General features: G+C 42.7%; 1 protein-coding gene across 10 annotated transcripts in view; it reads left to right on the top strand.

The window, feature by feature from the left end:
* The first annotated feature begins 5,514 nt into the window (after nucleotides 1-5,514).
* Nucleotides 5,515-21,846, top strand: part of TRIM55 (tripartite motif containing 55) — a 44,429-nt gene continuing 28,097 nt past the window's right edge. For 3 of the 10 annotated variants that reach the window (XM_063079925.1, XM_063079924.1, XM_063079923.1), the window contains exons 1-4: nucleotides 5,520-5,906; nucleotides 6,452-6,624; nucleotides 12,221-12,386; nucleotides 14,244-14,339. In XM_063079925.1, the coding sequence (XP_062935995.1) occupies nucleotides 5,739-5,906; nucleotides 6,452-6,624; nucleotides 12,221-12,386; nucleotides 14,244-14,339 (603 nt within the window). In that variant the 5' untranslated portion in view covers nucleotides 5,520-5,738. Of the gene's footprint in view, nucleotides 5,907-6,451; nucleotides 6,625-12,220; nucleotides 12,387-14,243; nucleotides 14,340-21,846 lie in introns of all 10 variants that reach the window. The other 7 variants (XM_063079915.1, XM_063079917.1, XM_063079918.1 and 4 more) reach the window with 5 other exon arrangements.

The following is a 21,846-nucleotide window of genomic DNA, read 5'->3' on the forward strand; positions in this document are numbered from 1 at the left end:
AGTTTTTTGAGGTGAAGCATTAGGTTGTTTACTTGAAATCTTTCAACTCTTTCAATATAAGTGTTATTGCAATAAACTTCCCTCTTAGAATTGTTTTTGCAGTATCCCACAGGTTTTGGTATGATCTGTCCTTATTTTCATTAGTTTCGAAGAACTTTTAATTTCCCTCTTTAATTTCTTCTCGGACCCATATGTCATTCAGGAGCATGTTTTTTGTTTTCTGTTTTTCTGACCAGTAAGGGGATCACAGCCCCTGGCATGGTGTTGTCTGCACCACACTGAGCCAGCGAGTGCACCAGCCAACCCTATATAGGATCTGAACCCGCAGCCTCGGCTCTACCAGCACCACACTCTCCCGAGTGAGCCACGAGGATGGCCCAGGAGCATGTTGTTTAATTTCCATGTGTTTTAATAGTTTCCAGAGCTTTGCTTGTTTTTGATTTCTAGTTTTAATCCACTGTGGTCTGAGAAGACACTTGAAATGATATCAATTTAAAAAATTTGTCAAGGCTTGATTTGTGACCTAATATGTGGTCTATTCTGTAGAATGTCCCATGTACTGATAAGAACGATGTGAATTCTAGGGTTGTTGGATGAAATGTTCTATAGACATCTGCCAAGTCCAATTCGTCAAAAGTGCTGTTTAAATCCTGTGTTTCAAATAAAGTAGGGGGGGGGAGAAGACAGAATAACCACAAAAATTCCTTGAACTACTTAAGTGAACAGATATGATGTGGGGGGATAGGAACAGGTAAAGGGGCATGAAAATCAACTACAATGTATTTTGAGAAGTAAAATAAATAGATAGATAGATAGATAGATAGATAGATAGATAGATAGATAGATAGATAGATAGATAGATAATTTAAAAAGTAAAAAAGAAATAAGAAATAAATAAAAAAATTTTAAAATCCTGTGTTTCTCTATTGATTTAATGCCTAGATGATCTGTCCAGTGTTGAGAAAGGGGTGCTCAGGTCCCCATTATCATGTTTGAGCCTATCTCCTTCTCTAGGTCTAATAGTGTTTGCTTTATATTTGGGTGCTCTGGTGTTGGGTGCATATATATTTATGATTGTTATGTCTTCTTGCTCAATCAATCTCTTTATCATTATATAGAGGCCTTCTTTGGCTCTTTTTATAGTTTTTGGTTTAAAGTCTATTTTATCTGATATAAGCATAGCTAATCCTCCTCATTTTTGATTTCCAGTTGTGTGGTATATTCTTCTCCATCCCTTCACTCTTAGTCTGTGTGCATCTTACAGGTAACACGAGTCTCTTGTAAACAGCATATAATTGGGTCTGGCTTTTTAATATAAGCTGTCAGTCTATATCTTTTCAGTGGGGAATTTAATTAATTTATGTTTAGGGTTCTTACTGAAAGTTATTGTCTTACTCTGTCATTTTATTGATTTTTATTTGGATGTTTTAAACACTTTTTTTTTTTCTTTCCCTCATTTTTTTGTTTTTGGTGTTTTTTGGCTTTTGGAGGTGGTAACAGTTTCTTTTTCTTGCTTGCTTGCATTTTTGTTCTTCCAGTGGGTTTTGTTCCTTCTTGTGTATTCATGGAAGTGATTATTGTTTTTTTGGATTCCAGATGCTGGTCTCCCTTGAGGATGTCTTGTAGGACTGGTTGTGTGGTGGTGAACTCTTGTAGTTTTTGTTTGTCTAGAAAATACACTATTTTTCTCTTGTTTCTGGAGGATAGCCTTGCTGGGTATAGTGTTCTTGGCTAGTAGGGTTTCTTTATTTTAGTATTTTGAGTATATCATCCCATTTTCTTCTGGCCTGTAGAGTTTCTGTTGAGAAGTTTGCTGTTTATCTGATGGGGACTTTCTTATAAGTGACTTGACACTTTTGCTGTTTTTAGGATTTTCTCTTTGTCTTTGAGTTTTACCAGTTTGACTATAATATGCCTGGGACAGGACCTTTTGGGATTGAATATATTTGGGGATCTTTGAGCCTCCTGCTTAAGCTCTCAGTTGTGGGGTTTCTTTTTATTATTTCAATGAATGATTCCTTTGGTCCCATGAGTTCTGCTATACATTTTTTTAAGTATTAATCTCTTTGTAAATTTCCTCCTTCATATCCTGAATAGTTTTGCTCAGTTCATTGTGTTGTTTAACTGTGTCTTCTTGTATTTCATTGGGTTTCTTTAAGATTTTACTCAGATATCTTTTTCAGTCATTTCAATGGTTTCCTGCTCTATGGGGTCTGGTACTTGAGAGTTATTGTATTCCTTTGGTGTATTCATATTTTCGTGTTTTTTTCATAGTTTTAGTATCTCTACATTGATGTCTAGTCATCTGGTAGAGCAATTGCTTCTTCTGTTACTCTCCTTCCCTGGACTCTGCTGGTGACTCTCCTTGTGTCAATTAGGTCAAGTGGTCAGCAATCTGTCTGCACCATGGCAGTGGCTGGTGTGGCTGCTGGTATGGCAGTGGTGGCTACAGCAGTGGCAGGCTGCTTGCACAATGATGGTGGCTGTCTGGTGGTGCTGGTGGTGGCAGAAACCACAGCAGCAGTGGTTGCAGCAGCTGCCAGTTTGGCTGCAGTGTCCACAGCAGTGGTCCGCACAGCTATGGTTACTGCAGCAACAGTATTACCTCATGTTGGTGGCAGTAGTGTTGGAGGCTGCAACTGCCTCCCTGGCATCTGCAGTGTCCTTGGTGGCAGCAGTGTCACCTTGTGGGGATGGCAGCAGCACAAGTGGGTGCAACTGCCTCCCTGGCATCTGCAGTGTCTCTTGAATAAGTATGGAGTGGAATAAAGTTTTCTGGTTCCTCCCTAGAGCAGAGCACTCTCCCTATGTCCCACTCCCAATGCACACATCCACCCCAGAGATGGTGGGTCTATCAGAGTAGGGAGGAGCAAGGAATGGAGAGAAGAGGATGCGGAGGGAAGGTGCATTATTCATCACCTTGCACTTATTCCTATGGAATTCTTGCTGGATTCCTGTGTAGCCTCCAGGGACAGTTCTAGGAAAAAGTGAAAGGCAGAAGGCAAGAAGGATCAGAGAGAAAAAAGGGAGGAGGATGGGGATCAATTGTACATCAAGTAATCAAATTGGGGATTTTCAATGTCAAAATTAATTGTTTCGAGTATTTTTTTTTCCTTACAAATACTGCTAAGTTAGGTTATGAGCCCTACTCAGTTCTGGATCAAAGGACTGCAGTCCAGCTAGGTGAGGTCACTTTCTCAAGACCATGACATGAGGTAGACACAGAAGCTGGAGAGAAGCTGTCTCCTTACTCACCCTGGAGCCTTCCACCACTTTGTCGCTGGTTGCTCAGACTCAGCATCTCAGTCATCTGTGGATTCTACTTTCATAATAGCCCCAGAGTCCATTTCCTATGGGCCCAGTGTCATGGCCCCATACCAGGGCTTTGTGACCTCTCACCTAGACTATCGGCAACAGCTTGCACTCTGGTCTTTAGTGCATCTTCACTCTAATCTGTCCCAATCGCCCCTGCAAGATTAATCTAACCAACTCACAGCTCTCATGGAAACTTTTAACAACTTCCTATTGCCTAATTTAATACATGTTAACAACTATAGTCCAGTGTCCATGGCCTGCCAGTGCATATGCAGCATGCTGTGCACTCCAAATCAAGCCACCATAAGCTCTGAGAGTTCCTGCACTCCTGTGCCTCCATATCTCTGCTAAGCCTTCTCTCAGAAAGCTCCACCTGTGCCCCACCTAGTGCACATCCATCCCTCGAATTTCCTCAATGGATTGATTCAAATGCTACCTCCACCCACGAAGCACTCCTGATTACTCACACTCTGAAATTCTTTAGCTGTTTATCACATTGTGTTTTGTCCTGTGGTTCTTTATATGCATGTCTTATCTCTGCTATTAAACTTAGCTCCTTTCAGACAATGATCTGTGTCTTGTTCAGCTTTCAATCCCCAGAGCTTTGTACAATTGTGGGTCACAATGGAAAGAATGACAAATACTCAACAAATGTTTTTTGAAGGAATAAATTCCTTCTCTAAGCACAGGCTCTGCTACAATGTATATTATTAGTTTAAGTACTTTTCCTTAGATTTCAAGGTCTTTTACTTTTGCAGTAGAAACTTTATGTTTCCTAGAAAATATTTCACCTACGCTATTGTGCTCAAACCTCTATAGCCTATGTAATGTTAAACACAACTAACTGCCTGGGCTAGGTGAACTGAAATAACTCTAAAAAAAATAACACCAGTTCTCTTCTTCACTGTAGTTGTTAACCAAATATTGAAAGGAATAAGAGAATTTTCTAAAGATCCCAGAAATGTTTATGAATACATATAACTTATTATGAGTTAATAGAGCTTATAGCACTAAGACCACATATAACCAGTCACACTGACCTACTTTTTACTGGTAATTAAGGGTATACCAGTGACATGTTCAGTGTTCAAGGTTTTTAAAATCAAGGATGCAGTAAGATGCAAATTCATCACATCAAAACGACATGAATTTTCATTTTTGATCTGATTTAAAATTTTAAAATACAATATATATTGGTTGAATAGTTATTTCACAAAATCCTGGCAAATGTTAGAATCAATGTTTATGACTCAAGAGTGGACCAAGAATAGCAGTAATAATCAGGGAAACTATCTTTTAGAAAATCACCTTAGAGGAAGAGGCAAACGCAGAGGGGTGTAGTGTTTCAGAAGCAGATAAAACACAGATAGGGAAGGACTCCATTGTCACGTCAGTTTTCAGCAGCACGGGTATCTGTCCCCTGATGTATGGCAAAGTGAAATAATAAGTCTGCTACTCCGTGCCACTTACTACCTTGATACTGACCATTGTTGCAAACTAAATTTAAATTTTTAAAGACTGTCAAATTTTCTTTGTTTTTCAGTGTGTGGGGGGTGGGGAGGAGCACAGATGAAAGAGTGTTAGGAAGAAGGGAAAGCAATGTGGAGGAGAGAAGAGCATAGTAGAGTTTTATTATACAACTTTATTTTTTCTTAAATAATTGGATCATTAACTGGTGTTTGGCAACTTTTTTTACTTTCTGTGGACACCTTTATGATGAAAGGATTTGAAATCAGCTTTTAATTAGAATTTTTTCCAGACCACGACACTGGCAAAGATGAAATATTTAGCATTAAGCAAGTGTTTCTAGATGATTGCTTTGTGAAGCTGGGATAAGGATTTGGGGGGCATGTTTTGTTTGTTTTCACCTAAGAAGGTGTTAGTACGCTGCTTTGGGTGACTTGCTTCCTAAACTCTCCAGACAGAAGGCACTTAGTACAGTTAGACTCTTGTCTGCATCCTGCGCCTTCCTGCGAAGCCTGTCACCACGTCCTCCCTGAGTGCTCCCAGAGGGCATGGCTCAGTGACCAGGCACGCACATTTGCATTTGTTGTTGACAACTGTCAGCTTCGCCCCCCCTTCTCCACACAACCCCCTTCTAAACGGGGGTTTGTAATCCTCCTTCCCGCCCACTCTCTTTTCTCCCTGGGGCAAGAATGTTGACTCCTGGTCTCTGTCACCTGTCAGAATCCATCCTCCTGTCACTGGCTTATATGGACAAGTCAGGCCACTGTCATGTGACCTCAGGCTGCTAAATACAGCTCCAGCACCCACTCCGGACCAAGGCCTGAAACAATGTCCTCCACCGAGAGCAATGTAAAGGACACTTGATCACACAATCTTTGGAGTTATTTCCAGGAAACACTTGCAGAAGCCAGTCGGAGCACCCTTTCCTGGGCAGCACACTCGGGGACGGCCAGGAGATGAGCGCATCTCTGAATTACAAGTCTTTTTCCAAAGAGCAGCAGACCATGGATAACTTGGAGAAGCAACTCATCTGTCCCATCTGCTTAGAGATGTTCACAAAACCCGTGGTCATTCTCCCCTGCCAGCATAACCTGTGTAGGAAATGTGCCAGTGATATTTTCCAGGTAGGTTTGTTTGAAATTGGGTGGGGGGGAGGGGAGAGGGGTGGAAAAGATCCCCTCCTCTCCAAATCAAGTGCTTAACAGTAAGGTGAATTCCTTTAGAAAACTCTATAAGGCTGCTTTTATTTTCAAGAAAAGCAGAATTTTTAAACGATTTGCTTTGTTGCTTGACGTCAAGCTCCTCCTTACCTCCAAATCTAGTTTTATTTGAATACTAAGAATCACATTTGTTTTTATAAAAAAAATACCCAAACCATTGAATCTGTTTCAAAATTGTAAATGAATTACTGCCCAAGACATTAATGGTGGAGTTTCTGGCTGGATCTTTTGGTTATGGAAAAGCACCTCATGCTGACAATGGTACACCAGGGATCACTATGGAAGGTCTGGCCCTGTATTTCAGGACCCCTTGCTGAAGAGGCCCTGAGGGATTATCTCATGGCATGCTTAACTAACATAGACATTCATGCTGTTTGTAGTAACAGGAAGTGAAAAGCAGTCTCAGAAAAGTGGCATTGCTCAATTCTTTTCTTGCTTGGCAAGAACAGGCCTCTAACCCATACTTGCCCACAAGAGGAGGCACCACCATGGCATCGGGGGGCCGATTCCGCTGCCCATCCTGTAGACACGAAGTGGTTTTGGACAGACATGGGGTTTATGGACTTCAGAGGAACCTGCTGGTGGAAAATATCATTGACATCTACAAGCAGGAGTCCACCAGGTAACACCCTTCCATGTGTCAAATCCATCTGAGGCATGTTTTTGTTTGTTTTGATGGGTTGCTACACTGAATGCTTGTTTACCAATCACAGACTAATTGTTTTATAGGAAAGTGTTTTTCCAAGTCAGTCATTCCCAGTGGAACTGAGAGCTGCTCATGAGAGGAGAGAAGGGAGCTGGTGCCCATGCTCTTGTATCATTTAAGAATGAAGTCACTCATTAGCACTAATCCACTCCAGATGGTGATTCTGGAAGAGGCATAATAGTCCCCCCTCCACCCTACCACCAAAGCCTTGTATTACATAAATTTTAGACATTTTTGTACGTCACAGGTCCTTTGTAGTTTCAGATTCTATCTACATAGCTGAAAAATTCTAATACAAAATCTAATAGAAAATGAACAGAAATGGCATCTTCCAAAACAGCCCAGTTCCTAGTTCAGACAGACTTGCCTTAAAATTGTCTGGAGGATGGTAATAAAACCAAAATCCTCTAACATAGTTTGTCATAGTTTGGGAAATTGGAAAGCAAGGCATAGTCCTGGCCTTTAGAGACTAGATTTAGAGACATGGGAGGAAAGAAAAATAGATAGAGTTCCGGTTATATTTCCCTATTCTCGAAATTGTATTCATGGCACATTCTTAGCATTCACTTGTTGATGGATCTGTAGTATATACATCCGTTCATTAAAAAAATAAATAAAAAGGCTTCTTATTCATTGAACCACATTGGCTATAGAGTTCCTTTCCTGGAAACATCACTGCGGGAGTTTATTCCTAGAAGGCATGGTATGGAGAACCCTTTTTCAACTGTGCACCGGTCAGTGCAGTTTACAAAGCATGATAGCAATATAGAGACCATCTACAAATGGCCTCATTGTGATTCTTATTAAGGGACATGTATTTATGGAACATCTGCAGAGATCTAAGAGCCTTGCACTCTTAGAAGGAAAGCTGTTCTATAAATCTAACATATAATTATTGTAATTATTATGTCTATTACTTTCTGCTTAAGATTCAAAACTAAATTAAATAGTACCAGAATATAGATGAGACTGGGGGAAAAGAAGACTTGCTCATGACATATTGCAGAGATTGCAGCAGGCTCTTTCCCTTGCTTCCAAAGTCCCTTGACAAAAAGGAAAGTACTATTGTTGTTGCTATTACTTCACAGTTCTGATCTCATTGTATTTCATTACTTTAAAATGCAAATACACACACTGTTTCTTAAAAAAAAATTAACAGCCAATTTACAATCAACCGATTATTAAGGGAGTTTACATAACAACTGTTTCAGTGCCTGGTGGAGTGCCTTGCACAGAATAATTGCTCCATAAGTGCCAGCTGATTAAGCAACATCACAAATATTCTCACATGTTCTATTTATTGCAATAATTTTCTGTTTTGCTATTTGTTACAGTGGGAACTTGAAATGTGAGAAAAGAACAATATTTGTTATGAAATCCAGAGAAGAGTAGATGTTAAAACTTGTAGTGTTAGTAAAATTGCAAGACCCGTCCTTACCTTCACTATGAACTCTGCTTGGTGCAGCTGCCAAAAATAGGGGCTGGGAAACAAATTGCATAAAAGTGAACAAAATTTCCAACAGTAAAGCTCCTAGATGAGTGGACTACGGGTGTTTTTGTGATTATCAGTTTCTTCTTACTCTGTGGTTTCTTGAACTTGAGACTTGCCTTTGGGACAATTTTACTCAGTAGCAAAACCACAAGTTGCCCAGAGGGCTCAGCCACATGTCTGGGCATAAACCCAGTTGTTCTCTGGAGGCTGGCAACCACATCAGACAAGAACCTTGAGCTTCAGAGTACATTGGAGAACCCTTGAATAACCCTGGATATACAGAGTGAGATAAGCCCAGCTCATCTCATGGGGGTGTTGGTGGAGAGGGGGTGAGGGGTGTCAATAATGGACTGTGAGGTACTGGTCAATGGCCTTTTGCAGAAAGGCTAGACACTGTAGGTCTCAACAAAACCTGGCCTTCTTATCTAGAATTCTTCATGGTGCTAAAGTAGCCACAGTTGGAGGGGTGGGAGTTGGCAAGAGAATGCATAATTTGGCTAATATTTATAATGAACATAACTATAAAATGTAATAGGTAAAACTACTATGTGTTATGTGTCAGGCACTGTTCAGGGTGCTTTACACATGAATCACATGCAATTCTTTAATTCTCTCAACAATCTCATGAGGTGGTAATTATTATTTAATATCACCCTATTAAAGGTTTTTAATGTTTTTAATCAAAGTAATTCACATATATAATTTAAAGGTATGAGACCTCTAATGAGAGGTACAGTTCCTGCCCAACTCTCCACCCCCAACTCTCACTCCCCAGAGTCAACCACTTTTAATTCTTTCAGCTGTTTTTCTGCTATTGTCGTGAGTGTACCACTGGTATGCTCCTATTTCTTGATTTTTCAATTTTAGACATTATTTACTGACTTTCTACTGTAGATGATTAAGACTGAGCCTTACACAGGCTGGGCTTTACCCTCTATTCGGGAATTCCCTTGACTCTCCCCTGGGTTGAACCTCTTGCTTCTTGGATCCCATGTCTCCCTCTTTGTTAGCTTACTATCTTGTTTTTATGGAGCACATCCTCAAGTAATCTCCTGAGATGTGCACAAAGTCCTCTTATTTTTACACTCCCCCACACTCCCACCTTCAGGTTACCTGGGTCCTGCACTTCGAGAGCCTTTCCAGGATTCCACAGCTCATCAGCTTGCTTCTCGCAGGCTTCTCTCCCACAGACACTTAGCAGAATTAAGATGCAGCTCAAGTAGGTCACTTCCTTTCAGCCAGATGTTCCTAATTTCCAACATTTGGTTGATGTCTCTCATCTGCTGTCATCTTGCTCCCTTTTTGTTCTTATTGATTTATACCTTTTTATTCCTTACTCTCATATTAGTGGAATTTCAGTAGGAAACAAATAGATGAATGCCTGTGTTCATTCTGCCATATTTAACTAGAAGACCCTAGTCTAAATTTTAGATATGAGTAAAAACTGAGACCAAAAGAGGTTAAGTAACTTGCCTAAGGTCACACGGCCACCACATGGAGAAGCTGAGCTGGAATTAAGCTTTTATATCAGTTTGACTACAAAGGTACTTCCTGAAGTGCCTTACCAAGACCAGATGGCCATCTCTCAGGAAACTCTAGGGTGGTCCCAGCAACCTTAGTGGCCAAAAAGAGCAGGCTTCAGCCTAGCCTGCACTGAATGGTTAGTGGCCACTGCCAACGCTTGACACTGAGCCCTGAACCACAACTATGAGCTCGGCCACTCTCACCTCATAGAAATGTATTTCCATCTTTATTCTACATGCCATATTTGTCCCAAGTCAATTATATGCTTTAACTTGTCAAGAGGTTTTCACTATACACTTGTTTAGAAGAGGGTTGTGCCTCTGGGCCTGTGTTGCAACCTAAACAAGAAAAACTCAATAAGAAATATGGAAAGTAGTTCTCAGTGTATGTTGCATCATGAAAACAATAAGTGAATTACAAACAAAACTAAACTTAGAGGCTTATGGCTGTTTTGACATTTGCAATATTTGCATATGCTGCATACACCTGTGCTCCACAGCACTGTCTCTGGTCATAGCTGTTGCCCTCAGGAAATGTCTGGGGAAGGTAAGCAACAGTAGCGTGGCCCATGCCATTTTCTAGTACATGTGCTCCAGTCTTGTGCTTAACCCACATTTATTATGAAGTGGAGATACATGAGAAGGAAGATTTTAAGAGTAGAGAAGCCTTAGACCAGGCAGAGACCAATTCACCAGTCCTAGTCTCTAGATAGCCCCCAGAGGGCTTTGTCTCTTATTAATGGAGTATTTGGGATGTTGCCTGGTCTCTACCATTCATGAGTGTCAAGTGACCATATTTCCCGTATTTCCCATGCCTTGTCCAGCTGGATGATATTAAGTTAGAGCACAGGCAATGTTGTCCATTAATTGGGCAAATTCTCTTTCATTTTCCCATTCATTTGTTCAACAAATATTTACTGAGCCCCTCTTCTGCCCGAGGCTCTGTTCTGGGCACTGGGGATCCAGCCAAAAAGCAGACAGCTCCATGCAGGTCACATTCTATTGGAGGAAACAGACAGACCTGGGAAGGGGATAATTTTTTCAGTTGTGGAGTTTACCTTCCTTATTTGAGTTCCAAGCATACAGTCAAGTCAGGAGGTCATAGATACCATGAAAAGCATATTGCCACAAGACCAGGCAGAAATTCCTTTTGCAAGAATCAGATTCCAAAATCCTGAAGCTGGAAGTCCATGCAATTTCTTTACCAGACCCAGGGCTTCTTCCAACATTTTAGTCCAATGTCAAGTACTTGACTTCTACCTACCAACTTACAGAGGGACATCAGCACGTTCTCTGCCTTCCTCTGAGTTCTGGTGCAGCAGGTACCTAGTACCACACATCAACTTCAATAGTGTTCAAACGTTTTTATTCACGACTCAGAGTAGGAAGTACATTTTACATTGTGATCTAGTGACCTTTATATATAAGTATATGAATGGATATATATATATAATATATAATATATACTTTTGTTTCAGATATATACATATATATGTACATCTGAAACAAAAGTTCCACATGCCAGTACTTGTCCTCACTACATGTAATTCACAATATTTATTATTCTATTTTATTCTGACTTTACTAATGCTGGTCATGACTCCCTAAATTGATTTCGTGGCCCGTTAAACCTGTACTTTTTTAAAAAAAACACTGGAACTCAATAACAACTTAAAAAATATACAGGTAGTCCCAAATCTAAGATGCTTCTAAATAACTGTATGTTTGGAAATATGAGGAAAGCTTTTGGATTTGGATTTGAATTTTTCAAATAATTCTGAAAACCATTAACAGCCTCAGGTTTAGATAGGATGCATCAAAATTCCTGGAGTTTGTGTAAGGAGGCTACGTCCACGGCTCCCTCTTATGTATAGCTACTTCCAACCAACACCCAGACAGATTAATAATCAGAGATTTTGGCTCCCCAGAGCCACCCCTATCCTCACTCCTTTAGGGGAAAGTGTTTGCTGGGGCCAGAGGCAGGAGGAGTGAGATTGAGCTCCTCTGCGAAGCTGGTGCCAACTTGAGATTTAGCTCACCAGCAATTTCCCCTTCTTTACCCGTAAAGTGTGTCTTGAGAGACTTGTGAGCGTGTGGACACAGCGCCGGAGCGCGCTCCTAACAGCTTGCCAGAGCCCCGTGTTCAACTTTCAGGAATTCCACAAGCCAGTTCTTAAACCTTAAATACTTTGAAATTGGCCATGGCAGAAATACTCACACCACGGAAATTGGTAAATGCTATAAATCAGGGTCTCGGTGCCCCCACCCTCACCCCAAGCAGGTTGTTAGAGATTTGTCTACGCCCCCACTGCTAACTCTGCAGGGAATTTGAATCTGGTGGCTCTGAGCACATGACAGGGACCCTGGGAGTCTCCTGGAATAGGGTTGCTGGGGTCCAGGGACGAGCTGGTGTTTGCAAAGCGGATCACCGTCCCTGCCCTGCTCCCCGCGGGAGCAGATGGACATTTATCTGCCCCCCACCCCCACCCCCTCCCAGGCCAGAAAAGAAGCCCGAGCAGCCCGTGTGCGAGGAGCACGAGGAGGAGCGCATCAACATCTACTGTCTGAACTGCGAAGTGCCCACCTGCTCCCTGTGCAAGGTGTTCGGCGCGCACAAGGACTGCCAGGTGGCTCCCCTCACCCACGTGTTCCAGAGGCAGAAGGTAACGGAGCCGTGCCGGGCCCCTTGGCCGAGCTCCTTCCCAGGGCCACGGAAGGAGGGAGCCCAGCCCCGCAGGGCCATGGCGGGGCTGAGGGCGCGCGGCCGTCCCGCGGGCAGGGACGTGCTCAGTCGCTGCATTCCCGGGGCGGCGGGGAGGCCGGACGAGGCAGGGATGCGGGAGGCTGGGGGCACTGTTTCTGTGCCCTTTGGAGGTTGCTGAAGATGAACAGTGTACAGGGGACCCGGCCCACACTCTAACTGCTCACGAGTATTTCAAGTCTAGTCTGTAGATAAGAAAAGGACAGCTGTCTATTTCAGTCGCAGAATACTTTTCTTCATTCACCACTGAAACGTTCCTTTGGCCCTCCTCAAGGAGGACAGAACAACTCTAAAACATGGTGCTAGTCCGCCTGTCACCTAGGCCAGTTGCTAAGAAGCCTGCTCTGAGTAGGGGGCGTGCCCCTCATCCAGGGCCTCAGCCACGCCCCCTCATTCTGACCAAGTACAGCCACTGCATCAGCTCGTCCCCAACCTGCCAACCTGGTTTCATGCAGCAGCAGGTCAGAAATTAGCGGAGACAGATGTGGGGCGGGGTGCTCCAGTAGGTGCAGCCACCCCAGGCACTGAGGGGCTCCGCAGCTCAGCTTCTTTCTGTTGGAATCGTCAATGCCACATTTGGTCAGGGTTTACTGTGGAAATCAGAGTTGGAATCAAATTTAGAAGCCAAATTCTTGAGCAACACCAGCTACAGCGAGTCACCACTAACTGCTAAAGCAGCAGCATTTCGCAAGACTTCTAGGACATACATTTATTTTTCAATCCACTTATGATTTTTCCCCCTTCTCTTCCCCCACCCACCCCTCAAGTCATACCATGTTAGAACTGGATGGTATCTGCTTCACACTACTTCCCTCAGAGCCCTGGAGACTCATGCATGCATGGCCTGGAGAAGGACAGAAGGACAGACTGGTGGGACTCCACCCCCACTCCTCTTTGGCCAAAGGAGCTTCACTTTTGCCTACAGGATTCCATATTAGCTTCCATTTGAAGAAAGTGCTTCAGCTTTAAAATGTTTCACAGCCACTGTTCTGGTCCATCCCTCATCCCTTTAAATGTGAGAAAATTAGGGTCCGGATTGATTACGTGTTTTGCCCATCAAAGAGTTAAGTGCAGAGTTGGACCAAGCACATAGGCCTCCTCAGTCTTCATTCAGAGCTGCCTGTGGCTTCATAAGTCAGCATTGGGAAGGGGGTAAATACAAACAACAGAATCAGAAGAACAAAAGAATTTCAAAGTTGAAATTTCTCCCCTAGAATCTGTTGTATGTTACAGGTTTAAGTTTGTAAGGACTTCATCTAGAGTGTGTTTGTGTGTGTATACACCATATCCTTAGCACAATAGGCCCATAATAAATATATGATAAATACATGTGTATTTACTACATGCATTTCCCAAGTAAAACTGACCCTGAGCTACACTAGCCAAATAATTCATTTTGGGTCCCTGAAGTCACGTATTGGACTCTGTCCCATTTATTAACAATACCTAGAATTTTACAGCTTGAACATGACATTCTCAATGGCTTATAATTCAGTGTTCTTAATATTTTTAAGAGAGTCACATTCTCCGTTAAGAATGTGGTGAAAACTCTGAAACCTCTTCTCACACAAATACATATTCATATACAAAAGTTTGCTTGCAATATCAGGAGGGTCACGGGCTTCGGAAGCCTCTCTGTCACTCCTTAAGGATTGCATGGACCCTAAATTAGAAACCCCTGATGACAATACTACAACTAATTCACAATGTGTTGACTGAGACCCCCTAAGAATACGAGTCCCTCTTTTCTCTCTGTTAGTCCGAGCTCAGTGATGGCATTGCCGTCCTTGTGGGAAGCAACGACAGAGTCCAGGGAGTGATCAGCCAGCTGGAAGACACCTGCAAAACTATCGAGGTGAGTCAGGTGACTCCCAGGCAGTCTGGCCCAGGCCTGCAACTCCTGGGGGTTGTGGCTTCCTCGGTGCCATGCTAGAAATCCCCGTTCCGATGCTCCGTTCTTTCCTGAGAGAATGGCCTCCACCCTGATATGTCTCTGAAATATTCACCTCCTGGCACAGAAAGGTTTTACCACATGAGTCAGTGAGGCAGATTTCACCACAATTACTAGGGCTGTTCTTGCTCGTGTTGTTCTTCCTTGGTGAACTCCTTTTGAAAGATGAGCTACAAGAAAAATCACCTCCAGCAGTGGAAATTAGTGTTGTTGCTATGATAACAAACTTTCTTGGTGGAAATCAAAAGGGTCTTAAGAAATGCTAGCTAGTACTTTAGAAAGTCATGTGCAGGTCTGAGCTGCACATTTGCACTCTGCAATGGGGCCAGAAGGAGGAGGAGAAAGATCTGCCTGGCTGTGGTTAGAGAATGGTTCAGTCGCTGGTAGCTCACGGAGGCCAGAGTTCTGGTTCCTTCCTCTCCACTGGCCCTCTGCCTGGCCCAGCACCTGACACATAATAAACACTCAATACAAACTTGGTGAGTGAATGGATGAGTGGCTGGCTGTTTAGCTCATACTGGGGCTTCGCACATCAGAAATGCAGCAAATCTACTTTTTCCTCAAGATCAAATATAAACTGTATAATTACTAAGGGCAAAACACGGACACCTAGAGTTTAAGCTCTGTGGCAGGTCTCTTTTCGAGAACGGAAGATTTACAACCATGCAGCATAGGGGCAGGTGCAAGATACCTGGGGTCAAGTTCAGGTCTCTGGTTCTGTAACCTGGAGCAGTCTGTCACTGTCTCTCTGCTTTAAACTGCAGGGTCACTTGTGTTTTCACTTGGACCTCTGTGCAGAAGGTTGCAGTGTCACACTGCTCAGTGCATGGCACGTTGCTCCACTGCTGTGTGCGAGGCCTCTTTTGTTATCTGTTCCCCTTTTGTCCCCATTTCCCAGTCCTGTTCTCCCCATAGATAATCACTCTAACATGTTTGGTGTTCTGTTTGTCTGTATTCTCGTGAAATGTATAGTGTCTTATATGCATGTCTTTTAATTTTACAAATAGTACTGTGTTGTATGAGGGTATTTCATAAAGTTCATGGAAAAATAGAATTGAAAGATAATATGAATCTTTCCATGAACTTTTTTAACCACCCTCATGTTTCTCACTGTGTTTTTAAAGATTCATTCATATAACTGCAAGTACAGCCAGTCCCTCAGTTTTCTGCTCTGTAAAAGTGGGGTAATCACAATACCTCCTTTATAGAGTTACTGTGAGGAATTAAATAAGCATAAGCAAAATGCTTGGCACAGTGCCTGGCACATAGCCCAATAAATAGTAGCTATTCTTATTATTTTATCGTTAGAAAGGCAAATTCTATTAAAAGCCAAAGGCCATTTCCTAGATGATGGCTTCAAGACATTAGCTATAATTATCTCATTTTAGATTTACACGTCATTAAAATCAATCTCCTTTCTCCTCCACACTTATATTCCTGAAAATATCCATGATAAATCTGGGATCCATTTATAGAAGATAAGTTTTCTTATGGTGAAGAGCCCAAAGAGATTCAGAAGTAGACAATATAAACTTTCTTTGTACTTACTTACAGTAAAAATCAGATCCAGTTTAATCATTAAGCCTTGAATCAGCACTCCAGTGCAGTACCATGTTGAGTCCCACATGTATTAATAGGGGCATGTTGCTTGTGGGCAAGTGAGGTAATCTCTATACCTGTCTCTGGGCTGGCTGGGCTTTTATCAGAGACAACTGCTGGGAGGAACAAGCCTTCTGCCTGGGATGGGGAGGCTGGAGAAGGCATCCAGGAGAAAAGCCTTGTGGGGTCTTGAACAAATGCAGACGACTCATGTTCCTTTTAGCCAGCATTAGAGGACACCCCACCGAGAGGGCAGGGAGAGATCTGACCACAGGTTTTCTTCATAGAGGCCAGTCAGAGGTGAAAGAGGAAGCAGCTGTTTTTAATTCCACTGAGAACAAGACAGAAAGGAACTGGTTTGAAGTTAATTCAGCAGAAGGGTTTAGTACAGATATCAGAGAGAACTTCCTGGCAGCAGTCAGGACCATCACCCCATTCTTACTGGTAATAACATTCGTTGAACATGACACTTTTACAAGTGCTTTCACAGGTTGCTAGAGGAGAGTGTGTAGTAGCTCCCTGCAGGGCTTTAAAATGAGGCTGCAAATTGGCAGGGGTCTTAAAAGTGTCCATCCCCTTTTACCTGTTCATTTCACTTCTGAGAAATTATCTTAAGGAAATAAGATGAAAAAGCCTAGCAAGTATATACTTACATATACGGTATAGAATGCATATATGCACAGATAGCTTCTACACATTTGTGGGGTATAGAACCAGGAAGCAAAAACACCAATAGTTAAGAGCAGTGAATACTGGGACTGCTGGGTTTTTGATGCCTTCCTTCTACACTATGTTCCTGTATTTCACATTTTTATAAAGTGAGTTTGACATTTTTAATAACCAGTAAAATAAAGAATAAGTGAATATGACTCAGATAAACATGGTTCTTTCAGATCCATTTAGGTGACTCACCTGGAGATATAAGAATTGGCTCAGAGATCCATGGAGGTCTCTGACTCTATGATTCCTGCTCCTCAACACAACCTCCCCCATTTGAAGAGGCCCTGAGGACAGGGGCCCTGCCACAAACTGTCACCCTGTGCACCTGTGATCACAGGTGATCTCCCATAGAGTCGGGTTCCTATCAGTGGGTGGAACTCCAGAGTCTCAGCTGCTTGCCAGCCTGCAAGCCAGGACAATGGAGAGCAAACCAGGTTCTCGACTGGGATTTTGTACCAGGGATCAGGGGTTCAGAGCTCCTGTGTCTCCTGTTCTGCCTGGGGTTGTTTCCCTTTCTGACTTCACTCACCACCTGCCAGAAACATTTTTTGAGAGGCCATTGGTGGTTCCCGGCCAGGGGGTGGGGAGCTGTAGTTAGAGAATTCTCTGCTCTGAGTGGTGAGGAACTCCTTAGGGATAGAAAGTGGAGTAACCGCTGGGGTGGGCACCATCCTTCCATCATTACCTCGCTCTTCCCGCCTGGGGTTCTGACACCTGCCCTTTGCTGCTAGTGCCCATTCCTTGCACGTGTCTAATTTTGTCCCTAATCATGTAATGTCTTGCAGGGTTGGCCTGGGGAGGCACCTGGCCCAGGACCAGCCCTGGAGCATTGTTGAGCTTAGGGCAAATGACACCATTGGACTTCGTGTTGTCCTTTATAAATAATGTACGCACTTGATGTAAATTTATAGTGATGACAAGGGAGGCTTTGAGAGTGACTATAGCTGCAAAAGGGTGTTCTGAGTTGTGTCAAAACAGGGAATGGCACTTTCCCTCCGTGCTGTGGGCTGCTGGTGGGTGAAGGAGCCATGAGTCTTTCCAGCCCTCCTGGTGGAGAGTGGCTCAGCCTAAGACGTTCCCTGAACTCTGGACTGCAGGTTGATGAAGGGCTTCTGGGCTGCTCTGGTCTAGAGCTTCATTGGCCCTTCCAGGCCTGGAGATGTTCTGGAGTGAGCTGGGACTGGGTAGGGGGCTTCTCAAGGAGTGAAGTCCACTGTCTCGGGAGCTCTCTGCTTCTGGGAAAACAGGCTTGACTTTCACTCCTCATCCCTAGAAAATGTAACCTCCCTCTTCAGCCTTTACTGATGGCACGTAACCTATGTCACTGGATACCCAAGGGAACATGCTATTAATACTGGCCCTCCCAAAGGTAGGCAGGCTGGCTTAGAACTAGTCCTGTTTTCTGTTTTGTATGAATGCCTGTCTAGGAGAAACTGCTACAAGTTGAATAATAAATATTTGATATTAGCATTTCCAATATCTGAAAAATGACAATTTTAAAAAAATTCTCCAATGATTTTACATGAGAACAAATCCACTGTATTTCCAAAACAGTGATTTTTCCTTAAATGGCTTTTTCTCATCTCTGAGACATTGTCCATGCAGTTACAATTATGAAGTATGAATATAATAGGAATCATTTTAATAAGCATGCCAGAATTTTTAAGGCAATGCTTTTAAGGCAATGTAACATATGCTTAAAAAAACAGATTTCAGGGCCGACCCTGTGGCTCACTCGGGAGAGTGTGGTGCTGGGAGCACAGTAGAACTCTAGCGCGGAGGCTGCAGGTTTGGATCCTATGTGGGGAAGGCCGGTGCGCTCACTGGCTGAGCCCAATGCGGGCGACACCAAGCCAAGGGTTACGAATCCCTTACCAGTCACAAAGAGAAAAAAAAACAAAACAGATTTCAGAGTTTGAATTTTAGCTCTGTCACATAATTATATGACTTTGGGCAAGTTACTCAAGCTTCCTGTCCCTCAACTTCCTCAATTTTACAGTGGGAATGATAATACCTTCTTCACAGTGTTGTTGTGATGACTAAATTGGGGTAAGGGGCACATGCCAGGGGCTCAGTAACTGTCACCTCCTGCTATCCTCAGAGTCAGCTTGGAAGGTACACACTTATTCTGATGATGTGAACTATCGATCGTTTGAACCACTGGAGCACCTGGAGCATGTTTTAAATGGTGTCAGAAGGAGACTGTTAGGGTCTTGGTTAGTTGTGATGGCAGGCCTGAGCAACTCCCTTTAGAGGGAAAAACTGCAAATGAATGGAACTAGATATTAACTGTATTCTTTGTGGAAGAGGCTTTGTGGCAACTTGAAACACTGGCAACCGAGGGAGACTGAGCCTCTTCTGGGAAACATGCTGACTCTATGCAGCAGACTGGAGTGAATGAAACACCTACTCAGCTCTCCATGCATGTGGCTCTCACCAAACCATGGGGCTCAAGTCGGAGCAGACCCACCTGGCCCTCAGCCCTCTTAGGGTTTACTCAAGGAGATTCTAAAGGATCTGGACTAGTCCAGAAAACCCCTAATGTAAAGAACTCCCAAGAACACCTCACAAATTATGACATAATTATCCTGCTTACTGGAGTGGTAACACAATACAGTAAAAAAGAGAATGAGTTTGGGAGACCCAAGACCCATGGCCACTGAACGGCTTTGTTCCCCTGAGCACCACTACAGAAAGGCACCAGCTGAGGGGGAGGGGCTGAGCCCCAGCCTGTGTGCCTGGAGGACAATGTTTTTCTAATTTGTTTGTCCCTTTTCTAGAGACGTCCTAGTCTGTACTCATAGGACTTCTCTAAGTGCTTGTACTTGGAGCTTTACAAATGAAGGGCTAGACTTGACTTCTTTGAAGGGAACTTCCTACTTTAAGATAGTTCTTTCTTCAGTATTATTGATCTACTATGTGGTTTTTGTTTGTTTGTTTGTTTGTTTGTTTGTTGTTTGTTTTTTCAGGTGGGATGGTGGTGGGAGGAAACCCTGTTTGGCTTAATGAAGGGAATTTTGAAGTACTGCATTTCAAATAAAGCTGCTGCTCCCAACAAGTGTGTCCTGATGAATGTTGGAGGAATGTGGTGGCGATATGAATGGGGCTGGTAGAGCCACAGTTGCTCGATGACAAGTGCTGGGGCTAAGAACTTATCTGCAGCTCTATTTTGGTCACAGAGCCATGCTTCTTACATGGTAAGAGCAGTGGTCATGATTGCCTCAGGTTTTTCCTCTCTTGTTCATAGCACATGCCCAAGCTAGTTCTGATATTTCAGAGCTAGGACATGTCATTTATGTCTTAGTGCTGTGGACGACACTCTGAAACTTGCAAGAAATGGAGAGAGGCATAGTGTAACCTGAAGAGTCTTTGGAACATCTACGCATTTACCTGAAGCCATAGAGTCTTAGAAATGTAGAGTCAGAAGGGATCTTAGCAATTTTCCAATCCAATCTCTCATTGTACAGAGTAAAACAAAAACAACAAAACAACTTTCCTGAGACATAAACACCTATTTCTTCAGAACAGAACAAAATAGAAGCTTGTGCGTGAGGGATGAATATTTCTAGATGCAAGTCATATTTCATTCACATCATTCAAACCATATTTCTCAAGTGTGCTTTATGGGCCATGTTCTATACACATAGTGCTGGGGAAATAGTGATGAGCTAGACGTAAAAGGTTCATGATCTCAGGAAGTGTTTATTCTAGGAGAGGAGTTAGACTAATAAGCAAATGAATAACAAGATCATTTCAGAGAGTAATAAGGGCCTGGGAGAAAAGTGAGCCAATAAAAATCCAGCCATTAAAAACTGGTATGATGGCATTTGACCAGGCAGGCTACCTACTCTTCTAGTGTAAGATCATCAGCTGTTAATTTTTTTTTTCTATAAAAAAGCTTCTCTTTGTAGTTGTATATCTTGTCTTATCTTCTTGCTACTTAAATACAAGGTGAATTAGTCTGTTTCTGTTGCTGATAACAGAATACCTGAAACTAGTAATTTAAAGCGAAATTGAATTTATTTCTTACAGTTTTGTAGGTTGGGAAGTCCATAGTCCAGGGGGCACATCTGGTGAGGGCCTTCTTGGTGATAGTGACTCTACAGCTACACAGGGTGTCCACATGGCAAGAATGGGCTGAGCAAAAGTGAGCTAACCTGCTCACTCACTGTCCTTGTAAAGCCATCAGAACCACACTTATGACCACGCTTTAAATCATCAATAGATTAATTCATTCATGAGGGCACAGTCCTCACAATCTAATCACTTCCTAGATGCCCCACCTTTGAATTACCATAATAGAAATTCCCACCCTCTTAACACTGTTACACTGTAGGTCAGGTCTCTAACACATGAACCTTTGGGGGACACATTCAACCCGCAGCATGAGTATACTTCAAAAACTTCATGGAAAGATTCATATTATCTTTTAATTTTATTTTTCCATGAACTTTTTGAAGTACCCTCATATAAAGGTGGCTAACAATTGGAATCTGTCAGTTTTAACATTGTCCTCAGAAAGGGCTACAGCTAAACAATAGCTTTAGCTCAATATTGAAGGTTACTTACTCACTTCTAAGGAAACAACCAAATGACTACTTGATTTTTTTGTTTTCATCCAGGAAACTTTGGCATTGGTTAGAAACAAATATTCCACCTATCATCATCTTACCATTTCGATATGGGCAGGATAGTCGTCCCTTTATAAAAGCACCCATTTTGGGTATAGTGCATCCACAATATGTTCTCTCTAGAGATAGGATGAATTTTATTTTCATTTAAGTATTGTGGACAACTTTGATTTGGTTTGCCTAAGAAGCCAATAAATATAACTGTCTGGCAGACCCAGGAGGAAGGCCACGCTGCAGCCACAGCCTTTGCGTCACGACACGCTTGGAGGCTGTGACCTACTGTGTTCATGGTGGAGGCTACTTCACTTGTTAAGCACACCCGTGCAGGTGCACACACACAGGCACGCACAGAGAAGGCGAGAGCCACAGACATCAAAAAGAAGAAAACGGAGAATATTTGAGAAAATAAACTTGAAATTACAAAAAGTCTATATATTGATTCAATGACCTTTCAGAGAAGT

The sequence above is a fragment of the Cynocephalus volans genome, chromosome 15 (assembly GCF_027409185.1).
Source record: "Cynocephalus volans isolate mCynVol1 chromosome 15, mCynVol1.pri, whole genome shotgun sequence".
Taxonomy (NCBI): domain Eukaryota; kingdom Metazoa; phylum Chordata; class Mammalia; order Dermoptera; family Cynocephalidae; genus Cynocephalus; species Cynocephalus volans.